This window comes from Lynx canadensis, chromosome A2 (genome assembly GCF_007474595.2).
Source record: "Lynx canadensis isolate LIC74 chromosome A2, mLynCan4.pri.v2, whole genome shotgun sequence".
NCBI lineage: Eukaryota > Metazoa > Chordata > Mammalia > Carnivora > Felidae > Lynx > Lynx canadensis.
In genome coordinates, this window is record NC_044304.2 from 69922549 (window position 1) to 69939370 (window position 16822).

Genomic DNA, 16822 nt, shown 5'->3' on the forward strand with positions numbered 1-16822 from the left:
TTCATGATTTTCTCTATTGGTACTGTGTTTTGGAAACTGACAGGAGTTCACTAAGTACACAAATGATAAACTATATGACACTCATTTTGTTTTCAGATGTCTTTCAGCTGCAAATGACCAGAAAGGAGTCTGCCCAAGCACACCAATCTCTGACCCTTTGTCAAATTTATTATCTCACAATTACCATGGGGTAGGTCCTCTGCTCAGAGTCTCAAGGCTGCAGTTAGGAGTTGACCACGTTATGTTCTCATCCATAACAGCTCAGGGTTCTCTTCCAAGCTCCTATGACTGCCAAGAGAATTCAGTTCCGTACAGTTGTAGGACAGAGTCCCTTAAGTCCTAGAAGCCACCGTCAGTTCCCTGACAAATGTCCCTCTCCATAGGCGTGCCCATCATAGCAACCTGTGTCTTCAATCCAGCAGAATTTCTCTCAGTAGAAACATTTTTTAGTTAAAAACGATTCAACTTATTTAATAGGTATAGTTGGAATATACATACATTAAAGTTGCCCATTGTTTTTCTTTTAGATTAAGACACTTGATAAACTCAGTTTATTATGAATCTTCATTTTGGAAAACACGCTCAATTATTGATTATTAATTATTATTATTATTACTATTAAGACTTTTTCCAAGAGTGTCTGGGTGGCTCACTTGGTTAAGCATCTGACTTTTGATCTCAGCTCAGGTCATCATCTCATGGTTTGTGAGATCGAGCCCCATGTCAGGCTCTGTACTAACAGTGCAGAGCCTGCTTGAGATTCTCCCTCCCCCTCTCTCACTGCCCTTCCCTATCAGCTCTCTCTCAAAATAAATAAACTTAAAAAAAAAAAAAAAAACTTTTTCCAGAAGACAGTGGAGTAGTAGACACTGGGCATGTCTTGTCCCTCAAACACAGCTACAACATCGAAACATCTGGAACACCTAGGAAACGGATCTAAGGATTAACAGAACATTCTGCATAATTTGAGGGAAAGAATGTGGCAGGTATGTGGTGTGGAGAGGTGAACTGGGGGAGAGAAGAGCCATGCTGTCGTGGAGGGGCAGGAGCTGTTTTCATGGAGCTATTTTATGGAGAAGAGAAAGAGAGAGGGGGAGATAAGGCACTGCATTGGGATCATGCAAGAAAAGTACTCCCCCTGCAAGTAGGTAGAGAGAAAGAAAGACAGAAAAAATGAAAACACGAGCAGGGGACTACACAAGAAAACTGTTTCCCAAAACCATTGATGGGGAAAAAAGAGAGGGTTTCAATACTGCCAATTATTTGCAAACAGTGGAGCTCAGGCTGAAATTTTGGAACTCATGCTCCAATAAGGAAGCAGGGCAGAGCCCCGGGAGCAGGCAGCACAGTCTGAGGATCCCCTAGGTTTCATAGGGAGAAGTGGCTCCACTGCTAGGAGTGCATTCAGTAGAGGTGATACAGCCTCTCCATGAGCAAAAGACCCGGTGGGTGTCATAGAACTGCCTGTTCACTGGTATAGGAACAAAGACACAGGCTGAAGGCAGCAAACCCTGGTACAGGCTGTGTGTTGTGATTTTACCATAAACTCTGAGCTGTTGCCACTGCACGGTCACATTAACATTTTCTGGAACAAGCAAGTGCTGGCCAGAGCATGGCAAGAACCTCCCCCAGAGGATCAACGTGGACATGAGCCACAGGTGTCTCCGCAGTGTGGGGTTTTTGAAACACAGTGGCAACTGAGATAAAACTGGAGGGAGGCACCACCTGGCAGGTGGACAGCTTGGAAACAGACAGGGTGAATCTCACTTCTGATATTTGTTAACTTCTGGCTTTTCTTTTTCCAAAGCCACGTTAAAGGTTTATAAATTCTAATCACCTCAAAAAGTTTTTGCTTTCCCTGATTTTCCCAATTGTTTTTGTTTGTTTGTTTCCTATTACATAGATTCTCTTGTTATTTTTGTTACTTCAAATTTTCTGCTTATTTTGAATTTAACATGCTTTCTTCTTTTTAGTTTGAGGATAAGAGTTTAGGCCCCTGATTTGAAACCCCTTTTTTTCTTTTTTTTCCCCCCAAAAATAAGCATTTAGTCCTATAAATTTCTCTGGGATGACAATGCTTTAGCTGCATCCCACAAATTGTAAAATGCCACACTTTCATTTTTATTCAGTTTATTGTTTAATCTCCTTTTTGATTAATTCTTTGGCCATGGATTATTTGGAAATGTGTTATTTGGATTACAAATGTTTACAGATTTTCCAGATATTTTTCTATTATGGATCTCTCATTCGGTTGCATTGCAGTCACAAAACATCCTTCAAGTGAGAAAGAAAGAAAGAAAGAAAGAAAGAAAGAAAGAAAGAAAGAAAGAAAAGAAAAGAAAAGAAAAGAAAAGAAAAGAAAAGAAAAGAAAAGAAAAGAAAGAAAGAAAGAAAGAAAGAAAAAAGAAAAAAATTATTTAAATGATCTGAATCATCAAAAAAATTTTGAAACACGCTTTATGATCTAGAATACGGCCTATCCTGGTAAATGTTTTAGGCACATTTGAAAAGAATGTATATTCTACAGTTGTTGGGTGGACTTTTCCATAATACCTTCTGTTATTAGATATATAAATGTTTAGGTTGGTTATGTCTTTTTGATTAATGGACTCCTTCATCATTCTGAAATGACCATTTTTTTCCAGTTAATACTTCTGCCCTTAAATTTATTTTGTCTGATACTAACAATCCACTTCTGGTTTCCACTGATTAGTGTTAGCATAGTACTTTTTTCCCCCAATCTTTTATCTTTAACCTTTGTGTGTTTTTATATCTAAAGTGAGTTTCTTTAAGCAGCATATAGTCAGGTCTTGTTCAATCTAACAGTTTCTGCCTTTCAGTGAAGTGTTTAGACAATTTACATTATAATCATTGAGATGGTTAGGTTTAAACCAACACTTTATTGTTTGTCTTCTATTTGTCCAATCTATTCTGTCCCTCTTTTTCTGCCTTCTTTTAGATTAATACGGTATTTCTTATGATTCCATTTTACCTCATTTATTGGCTATAGCTGCAACTTCTCTTTAGTGGTTATTTAAAGGCTTTTATATTATACATAGTACTTCTAATTTTTTATTTTCTTAATGTTTTTATTTTTGAGAGAAAGAGACACAGAGTGAGTGCCCCAATGTACTTCTACTTTTTTTTTTTTTTTTCAACGTTTATTTATTTTTGGGACAGAGAGAGACAGAGCATGAACGGGGGAGGGGCAGAGAGAGAGGGAGACACAGAATCGGAAACAGGCTCCAGGCTCTGAGCCATCAGCCCAGAGCCTGACGCGGGGCTCGAACTCACGGGCCGCGAGATCGTGACCTGGCTGAAGTCGGACGCTTAACCGACTGCGCCACCCAGGCGCCCCAACTTTTGATTAAACTCCACAAGGTATCAGTTAGGAACAGATCTTAAAAAAAAGAAATCATTCTAAGTGTTCTTAGCATAAAGTTGTAAGAAATTAGAGGGTGGGAACTAGCAGAAGACAGAGGAAAGGGCAATAGAGAGGAGCAGAAAGAGAAGATGCACACAGGTTATGAGGAGGTTGAAGGTAACAGAAAGGAGCCAGTAAGGGTGGGCAATGGATTTCTAGCAACCAGGATATCTAAAATTCCATTTTCAGTTGTTTGCTTTACTTTATCTTGAACCTTTGGGTAAATGCCACTACAGTAGAGGAAAAGGAGCAGATTCAAGACAGCAGAAAAAGGACACACATACAGGACAGCAAAGTGACTCAAAAATTCAGAGCCAAATCATAGTCATGGAATGAACTTGCTCCCTCTTTTGGAGTCAGACTGGGGTCTGGAGCTCCAGATCTGATCACAGCATTTGAAGGAAGTTAGGATTAAGAGAACATGCTCTGCTAACTTAGAAAAAACTTGTTTTCAGATGAAAAAGGTAAGAGAAAATGTAAAATAATTTTAGAGGAACCTTGAGAGGTGAGACATGGGGACACGTGCTGAACTACCACTCTGGGAGGGGGGGAAGGAGATTCCAAATAATCAGGAACAACAATCTAATGTTTTTCATCCACTGTTCACAAGGATCAAAAAGTTTGACAGCACATTGGTGGGTGTGGAAAAAGAGGTAATAGTCATACACTGCAAGTGGGAGAGAAAAATGGGCAAATTTGTGGAGAGCAACTTGGAAATACTTATGCAAATTCTCTGTGCTCCAATAAATCCATTTCTAAAAATGCATCCTATAGAGATACACAATGAGATGATTTAGGTTTATTGCAGCCTTATTTGTAATAGCAAAAGATCGAAAATAACATGTGTACTGCATTATATATTATATTATATATTATAATAGCAGGCTGGTTATGTACATTTGGTATGCTCTTAAAATGGAATATTACAGGGGCATCTGGGTGACTCAGTTGGTTAAGCAGCCAACTTTGGCTCAGGTCATGACTTCGCAGTCCATGAGTTCGAGCCCCGCATCGGGCCTTTGCTGACAGCTCAGAGCCTGGAACCTGCTTCGGATTCTGTGTCTTCCTGTCTCTCTGCCCCTCTCCCACTCATGCTCTGTCTCTCTTGCTCTCAAAAATAAACATACATTAAAAAAAACTTAATGAAATATTACACTGCTATAGAAAAGAACAAGGAAGTTCTTTTTGTATTTAAAGGGATTGATCTCCAAGATAGATTGCTAGGTGAAAATAGCAAAAAACAGATCAGTGTTAAGTTGTGTGCTATAGTTTGTACAAAAAAGAAGGAGCCATATGGAGAGAAAAAAAATATTTGTTGTATATGTTTAGAATCTCTCTGAAAGAAAGATTCCAGGAACACAAAGTTACCTGGGAGCATGAGAAACAGAACAGCTGGGAGGGAAGAGAATTTTTTTCTACAGCCTTTAAAATTTTGAATCAACTGAATATATTAGTTACCTAAAATAAAAACACTTAAAATACATACAAATATCTAAGGGATGCTCCAAGTAGATAAGAACTTGACAGCTTATGGACTCTTTGGCTTACTCCCATCTCCCTTCCTGGAGTTCCCTCTATAAGGCCCAGAATCTTCTGCTGTCCCATGTTGGGGACTTTCTGCCCCTGACGGTGTCCTGTCCAATGTCCCCAATCATCTGACTCCTCATCTGTTTCCACCCATACTTTCTGGCCCAGTTGTAATCTGGTTTTCAATGCTTCTCTGCTTCATCACAGATCTGAGACCTTCTCATTGCTAAATTCAAGGGCTTTTTCTCTACTGAATTCCCCTAGACCTCAGACCTATTTAAAATTCAAATGGACCTTCCCTCCTTTCTTGGTTTTTCTCACCTCATACTGAGGTTTTCTTTTCATACTTCACTTTCCTTCTTCACCCTGCCCCCTGGAAGTGCATAATTCCCAGCACTCAATCCTTGTCCCTCTGTTTTCCTCTCTTCCCCATATTCCCAGAGGTTGGGGGAGGGGGGAGTCCCTTCACCATAACCACTTTTATGCTGAAGACTCCAACATCCTGAGCTGTGAGCCATGCTTTCCTCCAAGTTCCAATCATAAGAAGAAATGCCAACTGGGCATTTCCAATTTCCACCTGACCATCTCATTCTGACCTGGATCATCCCGCTCTGTGCTAGATGCCAGCCATCCACTCTACCTGACTGGCTATGCTCTGAAATTCTGGGCAAATGCCAATGGCTCTACGAATTCTATCAGGCACCCAGCTTGAAATGCTCAAAATCCTGGGAGTCATTCATGTACTCAGCAAAGTTCCTCTGAGATCCAAGGGCTCGCTGAGGCTGACAATCTTTCTCCGCCCTTCTACTCCAGCCAGACTCTGAATCACAGCAAATTTTCCTTGAAATTTTCTGTCATATGATTTCCTTCCTCTACATTTTCTCTAACCCACCCAAGTTCTGGATTGCATTACAGGATTACTGAACAGTTTCTGAACCATCTGATCATTTGACTAAATGATGACTGACACTTGGTGAGGACAAACTAAGCATGAGGCATCATGCCAGATGCTGTGGGTATACTAAGGTGAACAAGATACACAGACAGCTATATTTGAGGTCAGAGAATGGAAAGTAACCAAAAAGTAAAGATCAATGAGAATCAAGGAAAGGGAGATACCACTTCTAGAGAGAAAGCCCTGAGAAACTTTTCATGCAACAGTAACAACATTTGAACTGGATGGACAGGATTAGCTGAATATACACAAGAAGAAAGACATTCATGGAGTCAGAGACATCTGGGCTTGCATCACCATTCGGCCCCCAATACCCTGTGACTTGAGCAATTTACTTAACCCTCATTTTCCTCATCTACAAAACTGAGACAATAATAGCATCTTGCTCCTAGGTGTCTTGTTAGGATTAAACAGATGCACATCATGGGATACTGTGCAACAGATTAACTATATGTTTTATCTTGAAAATGTAGTGCTGACGGGGCGCCTGGGTGGCGCAGTCGGTTAAGCGTCCGACTTCAGCCAGGTCACGATCTCGCGGTCCGGGAGTTCGAGCCCCGCGTCAGGCTCTGGGCTGATGGCTCGGAGCCTGGAGCCTGTTTCCGATTCTGTGTCTCCCTCTCTCTCTGCCCCTCCCCCGTTCATGCTCTGTCTCTCTCTGTCCCAAAAATAAATAAACGTCGAAAAAAAAAAAATTTAAAAAAAAAAAAAAAAAGAAAATGTAGTGCTGAGTAGAAAAAAAAGAAAGAGAACTAGATATAAACTGTAACATAATACAATTACTAAAATTAAAAGTGTATTACACAGTGGTTGCCAGGGGTTAGGGGTGGGAAGGCTGTGACAAACAAAGGAGAAACAACAGAAAGGAATATTTTGGAGTAAGGGTCTAAATCTTGATTGTGGTAATTCACAGAACTGTACACCAAAAAAAATTAAAAAGCTAATCTCACCAAATGTAAATGTGAAGGGTATTTATACAAAGACAGTGACATATAGTTTCCTAAATACATGAAAACAAGAAGACAATCATTGAATACATTAGAACAGCTATCTTTGAGGGTGAGAATGGGGATGAAGACCAAAAGGAATGAGAAGATACATACAAGAGAGGAGCCTTGCACAGACCAACAAAGACAACATGTCACAAACAGAGGCTGAGAAGTCTGTTCTATGCCTAAGGTCTCCTCCTCTGCCCCTCAAAAGACCTAGAAGAGGGTAAGAAAAGGAGGGGACAGTGGGGCACCTGGGTGGCTCAGTCAGTCAAGTGTCCAACCTCAGCTCAGGTCATGACCTCAGGGTTTGTGAGTTTGAGCCCCGCCTTGAGCTCTCTGCTGTTAACATAGAGCCCACTTCGGATCATCTGTCCCCTTCTCTCTGACCCTCCCCCACCTGTGTGCATGTGCTCACTCTCTTTCAAAAATAAGTAAACATTTAAAAAAATGGAAAGGAGAATAAGCACAGAAGTGAGGAAGTGATAAGGAGGCAGAAAGTCAAGCAAGAAAAGGGCAGATGTGAAAGATATTATGGTCTCACTTCTCAGCAAATTCCATGAGTACAAGTACCACATCTGTATTTTTTACCATTATAGGCATAAAAAGCCAAGTGTAGAGTCTGGTACAATGTACTGTTTCATAAATTTTAGATCAAAATAAAGAAAAGAGCAGGCTTTACAGGATGGAGTGTGGGAAAGGAGTTAGGAGGATGTCAGGCTTCTAGGCCATGGAAATGGACAGCACTAGTGCCCTTCCGTACAGGGCCCCATTAAGAGAAGCTTACGTGGGTCAGGTGAAAAACAGCAGGTCCAGCTTGGGTGATACTGAGCTGGGAGTGCCTGTGGCACCTCTCAATGAAGATGAGCAATCCAGGCTTCCAGATAGATGGATTTGATGTTGAGGAGTAGGATCTGGTTGAACAGATCCATCTGGGGCATTCCTAAATCTGATCAATAAAATCTGTGGGACTGGATGAGCAGCCCAGAACAATGGTAGGGTGAGAAGTATCCTGGGAAACGCAAAGTTTTAAGAAGCAGGCAGAAGAGAAGCCTAAGAAAAAGTATGAGAAGAAGTGAGCAGAGAGATGGGAAGAAATCCTGAGATATCATGGGAACATTGCAAGAACATGGCCGATAGTGTCAAATGCCTCAAGAAGAAAGTTTCCACAAAATTTGGCAATATGAGCTACTGGTGACTTTCAGCTGTAAAGTTCTGGTGGAACAGTGAGAACCATGTCAGACTGCAATGAGACTGACATAAAAGGAAAGCGAGGAAGTGGTCACAGACGCTGAACCATGAGTGTTTAAGGCAGAAGAGAAGGGAAGATAGTTAAAGGGAATCCAAAAAGGTCTAGGAATGTTTTCAAAGGTTGACAGGAAAAGGCCACTGTTGCTGGGCCAGGCATTTTAGGCTTAATATTAATGCAAAGTTCCTACTTTTTCTTCAGGACTCCTAAGACCATAAGAATTTAAGTGGGTCACAGGGGATTTCACAATAAAGGGTCAGAGGCACCAGAAAGTGGTTAAGAGAAGTCAGCCCTGAAGTGAGGAAGGCCAGGGGATCAGGCAGTGGGAGACTTACTTTTGACTTTTATCATTTTGTAGCTTTTGAGTTTTGTACTAGGTGTTTGTATTGACGTTACTACAAAAATAATTTTTAAAAATTATTATTTACGATGAATTTCTGTATAATGGTAAGAAAGAAGCCCGACTGCAGCAGGTTGAGAATGACTTGGGAGAGAGGAATAAAATGGAGAAATTACCCATGGACATCTCTTTCAAGCCTCCCTTTGAAAGAGATTGAGAACAGTAAGATTACAGTAGCTTGACAAGATGTCATGTGTTATTTTATTCTGAAGAAAGTAAAAACTAAGGCATTTTGAAATATTAATGAGAACGAATTAGTAGAAATGAGGTTAATAATGCAGGTGGTAAGGGAGATAACTAGGGAAGCCATAGAGGTCTGAAGAGGCAGCAGAATTTGCAATTCAGAGTATGGACAGGGGTCTCATGGGACAATAGAAATGTCTTGGACTAGATGCTACAGGTTCCCTTTTTTCTTTCTATATCCAGCCAAAGCATGGGGTGGGGAACTGCTTGAGGGCAGGCCTGACTAGTCTAAGCTAATTGGCAAAATCTTGGCTCCTCTAACCCAATAATTAGTCCAGGAGTGGGCATGTGACATAATTCTTAATAAAACCTAAGGAGGCATTTGGTAGGACTTCAAAAAAAAAAAAAAAAAAAAAAGAAGTTCCTACTTTTCTGGGAGAGCCACAGGAAGTTATCTCTTTCTCCTGCTCAAAGTGAATGAGGAAGCATGTAGCCCCAACGGGTTAACTGGCAGCCATCCCATAACCATAAGGGGAACCATCTCTAGGATAAAGCTAACACTTGGATAAAAAGCAGAGCGGTGAAATGATCCTGGATCCTCAAGATTGCCGAGTCACCAGATCAACCAGCCCTGAAGCCTGCCCTCCATTTGGACTTCCAAGATAAAAAAAACACGTGAAGTTGGATTTTCCTATGCTCACAGCCTGGAGCTCTCTCACTGACAGACATCCCTTCCACTGTGAGAAGAGCAGTAAGACAAATGGGAAGGTAGGAATTGAGAGAGATGATGTCTGATGGTTCTAATTTTTCTCTGTAAGGTAAAAGGTGGTCCAGATGCTAACAGTAAGGAGAGAGCAGGGAAGGGTGAGAAGACTGGACCTGGCCATCCAGGGCAATGGGAAAGGGGGCCTCCTGCAGCTACATGGGGGCCAGGCTGGCAGTGCTGAGTACCCACTTGAGGGTTTAGAGATAGCTGCAAGCTGTAAACAGCATGAAGCTATACCACTCACCTCAGACCACTGTCCTGGGTTTGGATTGGTGGATCAACAGGACAAGAGGAAAAGAAAAGTTAGGGACATCAGACCAAGAGTGGTTGAAGAGATGGACCCCACAATTCAGTGGCTTGGAAAGGAGTAAAGACAGGAAGAAGCTGGTTAGTCAGGAAAAAGAACAAAACAGCCAAGTGACTAGACATCTCACCAGATCAAAGAACAGGGACAGCGGAATGGAGAACCCCCAGGAGACAATGCAGAGAGTAAGTGTCCCCAGAATAACACAAAGCAGGGCTCTAGGCCCAGCACCCCAACGCCGCCCCGCTGTCCACTCCATGCCTAGCTCTTGACTGTTGTTTCAGGATTAACTGCAATAGATAAATTCTAATCTAACTGAGGCTGGACAGACACAGATAAGAACTCAGAAGAGCCTAATTCCTCCTATATCACCCAGAGCCATGTGCACGTGGGCAGGTTGGAGGAGAAATGTTTTCAAGTTTGTGCAGATGTTTCTGAAAGCTCTCTAGGGAGACAAGACACTCTGTGAAAGAGAAATGAGGAATACCGCAAGAAAAGCATTCCTTAAACTGGTCCTTTTAAAGAACTTACCTCTGCATTCATCTTGGTCCCTTCCTTCAGTGGCTGTGAAGACAAAAGCAGAGGTCAGGACTCAGATGATACCTGCCCCACACTCCAGGCAGACACTCCCCGCTGCTACCCCACTCTCTCCCACACTACTTACTGTCCACTGGCCCTATCTTCCCCAAATGCCTCCACCACCTTGAGCCCTCCAGTAAGGGAACCCAGGCCAGTGTCTGATTCTGAGGCTGCTGGTGGTGGACTCCCCTGGGATGTCATGCCCGTGATGTTTCTCTGAAGAAGGACATTTCCAACCCCCAGGCACACCTCCTATACTAGATGAGGGACTGTAAACACAATGCCATGTGTACTTAAAAGAATAATGCTTGTCCCAAAGCTAGTGCTTGGAGAGGATAGCTTCAGGTCTGCCTTTCTTTTATGGAGACAAGCAGGGCAGCAGGAAATACACACTTCTTTTTTTTTCCTCCCAGCTGACTTTCTAAAGGATTAAATTTATTACGAACAGTTTGATAGGCTAATCTGAACCTGCAGCATTAAGGAGGAGGAAGGAAGGAACAAACAAGTCATCAGGAGTCAGAAGAAATGGGGAAGGAAAAAGGGAAGGGAAGGAGAAACAGGAGAGAGAAGGAAAAGAAATAAAAAACTAGTACAGAATAATAGTGGCTCCAAACTTTAATGTACTCCAAGGACTGCTTGTTGAAAATGCTATTTCTGGGTTCTACCCCCAGTGTCTGACTCAGGAAGTCTACAGGGGAAGGGAGGCTAAAAATCGGGTATTTTCAACAGTCATCCAAGAGATCATGCACACATGGTCAGACAGCCACACTTGGAGAAACACTAGAACAGAGAGGCCTATAAAACTTAACTTTTTCATTTGTTTTTCAGAGCTGTTAGAATTGCCACTTTATTTCAACTAAGACTTGGGCAGGCAATGGCAGGGTGACTGGGTAACCAGAAATGACAAAGAGCTAAAGCCTCTCTAGCCCCTCTACCTGCGTGGGATGTCCAGGACGCCAATGCAGATAACTGCTCAGAGCTGGAGGAGAAGGAGGGCTCTCCAAGTCCTCTGGGAAGAAAAGGCCATGGTAGCCTCAATCCTTGGACCCATCCCTGAATTTGATCTTGTCCTCTTTCAAAATATAGAAAGAGTTGAGCACAGTGATGATAACCATGAATAAGAACAATGAAATAATAACATCAATTATTTGAAAAAAACAAAAACAGGTGGCTCAGTTGGTTAAGTGTCTGACTTCTGCTCAGGTCATGATCTCTCGGTTGGAGTTCAAGCCCCGCATCGGGCTCTGTGCTGACAGCTTGGAGCCTGGAGCCTGCTTCAATTCTATGTCTCCCTCTCTCTCTGCCCTCCCCCCACTAGCTCGAGCACGTTCTCTCTCAAAAATAAACATTAAAAAAATTAAAAAAACAAAAACAAAAACACTTGACTCCTGACAATCCTATGAACACCTGGGAGGTCACCTAGGCTGTGTGTTGAAAATAACCCATTTTCAGTAATTCCCCTCCCTTCTCTCTTCTCATTCCTCCTGTTTTGAGATCGGGTCTCATGACCCAACCTAGCCTGCACACATGCAATCTTTCCTTTAATAATCTGGAGGTTTCATGTTTCCTGAAAAAATATGAAAAAGGGAACTGCTAGAAGACAAAACCTAAAAAGCAGGAAGTGACAAAGTGGGTAAGCTTTCTTCTCAGATCTCGAGGAGTCAGTATAGGTGTGATATCTTGTGCATAAAATATCTCAGAGGTATGACTAACACACTGATAGCAAAGTCAGGGAAAAAAGCCAAAACTAAGGCAAGGATGTGTGTTAAGCAACAGTCTTGACCACAGGGACTCCCCAGAGAACACACTTGGTTGCCCTCCCCTGCATAGATGCCCTATCCTAAACTCTATTGTGCTTTACTTATGTTCTTAACAACTTTAGTCTAAGCCTGCTTAGAGCTTACATGTGAGTGGAAAAGTCAGATAACAAAATGCAAAAATATGAGGATAATAACAGTTGTGAGCTTACTTGTGTCAATTACTTTATATTCACACTAACCCATAAAACCCTTGACAAAAAGGCCAACACTAACTCCATTTTACAGATGAGATACCTGAAGTGCAGGGTGGGTAAAAGCGTTTGGTCTTTCACAGTCAAGGCACTGTAGCACTGCACTGTAATTTTCAGACTTTCTGGTTCTAGAGCCAAATTCCAGAGTGCTCCGGAGAACTTTACAGATCCTGTCAGACAGCTATTATGACAAACAGGAGAATGAGTGTTTGCCCTGCTTCAGTCATGGGCTAGCCAAGCAGCCATGTCCAAACAGATTCATCGTAGGCTGTGTGGCTGGACTTCATCTCTAAGGTCTGTTCCAGCTCTAAAATGTTCTGATTTCCACAAAAGGAAATTCAGATAACCCTTAAAATAGGTGGAACAATGCTCAACCTCAGTCAGCCATGATCACAGAATACAAATTATTATTTCACAATTATTTCTGATGCTCTATCAGACTGTCAGAGATCAAAATGTTTGCCACAGTGCAGTGGTCAAAGTGTGGGGAATAGACTCTCTGACAATATCAGGGGGACTACAGATGGGTATCATCTCCATAGTGGGCAGCTTAGCAATGTCTATTACAAATCTAAATTCAGGCAACCTCTGACATAGCCATTCCACTGCTTCCAATTTGTGTCCAATCCCCAAATCATATTCAAGAGAAATTAAACTGCCCTAAGTCCTTTGTCTTCATAGAAACATTGCTACTACTTGCTCCTCACATGAGAACTTCCAGGAAAGTTTTCCTATAAAAAATGTCTACAAAACATTGTTAATAAACTTGACTGCTTTCCCAAAGAATCTGGGAAAGCAAAACAAAAGAAAACAAACAAACAAAAAATGATTTGGAGAAATGCACATGTGTGAAACAATCCCACTTACAAATCTACTGCATTAGGCATTAGCAATCTACCACCTAGGATGAATAGCACTGTCATGTATAAAGCACATTCAACTGAGGGATCCTTCCCATGCTCTTTTCCATCCATCTTTCAACTCCCCTTAAGATGGCACTATCAGGAGGCAGAACCCTGGCCAGGTTGAGATCTGGCTCTGCCTTTCCACATCTTCCCTGCTCATCACACAGCTCTCTCTTCCTCCCCACTGTCTTGCCAAGACTAGTTAAGGTTTGAAAAGAACCCAGGGAGAATTTTATTCTATATTTTAATATATTCTTAAATATCTAAGACCTAATCCTATAACAAGAAGATTTAGGTTTGTTTGCTAGTTTATTTCAAGGGTTTAATATTTAAATGGTCCAACTTAAGTTGGGCCAAAAAAACTTAAGTTTTTGACTTTTAGTATTATATTTAGAAATACTTATAGACATTCTTATTTCCTTGATTTTTAATTCTTTTATACTTTTATATTTTAATCAATCTAAATAGTATTGTGGTGATGGCATAAGACTCTAACTATACTTTTCCCCCAAATAGTTGAGTTGTTCCCAAATCATTAATTGAATATTTCATCCTTTCCCCCAATGACTCATACATAACTTTTTATGAACACAGTTATTCTTTTTTTCACTTCCTCTACTGTGTCACTGACCTTTATTCCCATGCCTATAATATATTGTTTACATAACTGTGGCTTAACAATGTTTTGCTATCTGGCAGTTCAAGTTCTCTCATTAACTTGTAGAGTATTCCTATCTAGTCTTGCCTGTTTGGACTTCCAGATTAATTTTAGAATATCTTTGTCAAGTTAAAAAAACAAAAAAACAAAAAACAATTTCACTGGGATTGTGCCTATCATTGCATCAAACGTATAAATTAAATTAATGTGAATTAATAGGTTTTCTCATCGAGAAATATATGGTATGCCTGTCTAGGAGCAGGCACTTTAAGAAAAATTACAAAACAGAAGAATCTTGAGTTAGTTCCTGAATTACCACATAATAACAAATGATAGTTCAGGCTGCAGTGGTTCACTAGAAAGATAAAGAAAAAAGGCAACACTTTTGCATAAAAGACCTTCTTAAACCAATTTAAAGTAGGTTTCTCCTTTCCCCTACTGTGGCAGGTCTACTAACTAAACAGAGGTGGAGTTTGAGCTTTGACCCCAAAATATGAGGCACTGAGGTACACACAGGGATAAGAGCCTGCCTGTGACTCAAGAGCCCAGAATTCTACACCTGGCATGGGCACCCACTACCACTCTGACCAAGGCCAACGTACATGGCCTCTTACTGCCTTGGTTTCTGCACCACAAGAAAGGAAAGGGGGCAGATGAACTTTACACAAACTTAGATGATCTCTACGCTCTCTTTCAGTGCTGACATGCTATAATTCTAACCCACTTCACTTCTATTTTTTCTTCTCCTCTGGCCTTAGCTTCCTCAGTGTTTGTCTTGGTTAACTGGAGGTTATTAGCTTCTCTCCTGGTTCTCTCATGGGCAGAACTGTACACAAGTAAACTGGGACAAGGCTTGGGTTATCAGAACCAGGGAAGCTTTCTTGAACACTCCCTCTACACCTAAGCCACTCTCTTTCCCATCCCACCTTCTTCCCCCTCCTGCTCAATGTTCCTCCTATTCCTCATCACCATTTCAAAACTTTCTACCTTTTCTTTAAAGTGATCTTGATATAATAAGAGAGAAAGGAGATAGCAGAAGTCAAAATACTTTTAAGGAATAAACGTCTACTGTATTGAAACTTGTAAGGATACATCCATGTTGGTTTTTTTTTTTTAAGTGACTTATTAATTCAAATTACAAGCAATGTGCAACTCAGTTTCAAAATCGGGTTGAGATCAGGACATTCTGGGCCGATACATGTTGTTAGGCACTGATCCCCCAGCAAGATCTGAACCTTGACTCCCTCTTACTGAAAGACTAGTTCTTTCTGTAGGAGGAAACCATGAACTACTGAAGAGCTGACCACAGCACAACTGAGGAGTGGGGGTGGGCAAAGGAACACAGAGCTTCCACACAGGCAAAACGTGTAGGAGTAACTTTTTGTTTTTAACATTTTAAAAAGTCCTTACATACACAAAACAAAGCGGTGGTTGCCAGAGGGAAGGTGGGAAGAAGTCTCTAGCATGCTTAACTACCAAATAACTAGAACTGTGTAACTGAAGTTAACCGTCCTAGGATACTCAGCCCGCAAAACAATATAGACCTGCCTGTTCTATAAGGTAGCCACTTGACACGTACAGCTATGTAAATGTTAAAAATAGGCCATTTCCATTACCACAGAAAGTTCTATTGGACAGCACTGACCTACTTTCTTTTTCACCCAGACTTACTTTGTTCTTACATCGTCTCTGTCCCCAGTATCTTAGTCATTTATTTTTTATATTTATGTGTTACTATTCTACGTGATGTTGTCGTAAACTACGTTAATTTATTTGTCAAACAATTCAGGGTATCAGTACTTCGAAATATCTGTGTATATATTTAACCCTGTTGCTGCTGAGAGCTCAGCCTTAGTTTTTTAGAGCGCACTTAATTCACGTAACCCTCACAGGGGTCTGTGAAATACCTAATACTTCCCAGTTTCCCAAGAGGAAAGTGTGGCGAGGAGAAGCTACGGGGCTTGCGCAGGATTCGTACCCGAGGAGCAGAACCCGGCCCCGCACATCTCCTGTGGGCCGAGCTGTCTCCCCCACGTTGGAGCTGCCTCGACAGAACCACTGGCTCAGCCTCAGTCCCCTAGGCTACACCGTAGATGTACGCAGCACCAGTCTACGTAAAAACCGAAACCATAAACTCTTCTTAGATAAAATACAGATTTTTTAAACACTCTTGCATTTTGGAGGAAGCCCCTTCCCGATGGAGCTCGTCGCGATCACCAAGCCTCCGGACTGCTAGCTTCCCTCTGGGCCCAGCGGAGCGAGATAGGAGGCGCTGAGGCTGCGCCTGCGGTTTGGGGCTTGGGCCCGAGACCGCAGGGCCGGCGCCGGCCTCCGGGGGGCCGCGCTCTCCAAGCTCCTAACCCGAAGGCATTATCAAAGCTGCCCGCGACCCCCACTCCGCGACGGGAGCCTTACCTGCCGCGGGGCACAAAGCTCGGATTCTGCGCGCAGCCGCCTTGCTGCCACCTGACCGCCCTGCTGTAGGAGGCGGGAGCCGGGCTCGGATTGGCCGCGGCGCCGGAGGACGCGAGGGCGCGCGGGGGCGAGGGGGTGGGGGGAGAGCAAATGGGGCTGGGAGGGGAGGGGCCCTGTCTCCCGCCCGCTTCTGGGAGAGCCCGGCTCTAGCGTTCCACTCCGCCAGAGGGCCGCAGGGCTGGCTGTGAACCTGAGCGACCTCTAGCCTGCCCCCTCGGACTTCTGCCTTGCTCCGCTGCGGGGCCATTGGGAGCTTGCGAACAGGAGGAGATGACCTTAGGCCGTGCTCGGGACCTGCGAGGCCTGAGGGGGAAAAGGGTGGGGGCCTCACCGAGTGCTCTGTCCCTCTCCTTGGCCGCACCGCAACCACGTGAAACCTGCTCGGTTCTTTTTGGGC

The 16822-nt window shown here is 42.6% G+C and overlaps 1 protein-coding gene across 6 annotated transcripts in view; it reads right to left on the minus strand.

The window, feature by feature from the left end:
- BLVRA (biliverdin reductase A) overlaps window positions 1-16572 on the minus strand; it is a 54375-nt gene extending 37803 nt beyond the window's left edge. The window contains exons 1-2 of one of the 6 annotated variants that reach the window (XM_030307692.1): window positions 16366-16572; window positions 10329-10361 (exon numbers count right to left, since the gene is read on the minus strand). In XM_030307692.1, coding sequence (XP_030163552.1) covers window positions 10329-10340 — 12 coding nt within the window. In that variant the 5' untranslated portion in view covers window positions 10341-10361; window positions 16366-16572. Of the gene's footprint in view, window positions 1-184; window positions 283-10328; window positions 10362-11311; window positions 11405-12430; window positions 12565-15928; window positions 16023-16365 lie in introns of those variants that run through there. The other 5 variants (XM_030307699.1, XM_030307697.1, XM_030307698.1 and 2 more) reach the window with 5 other exon arrangements.
- Between the last annotated feature and the right edge of the window lie 250 nt (window positions 16573-16822).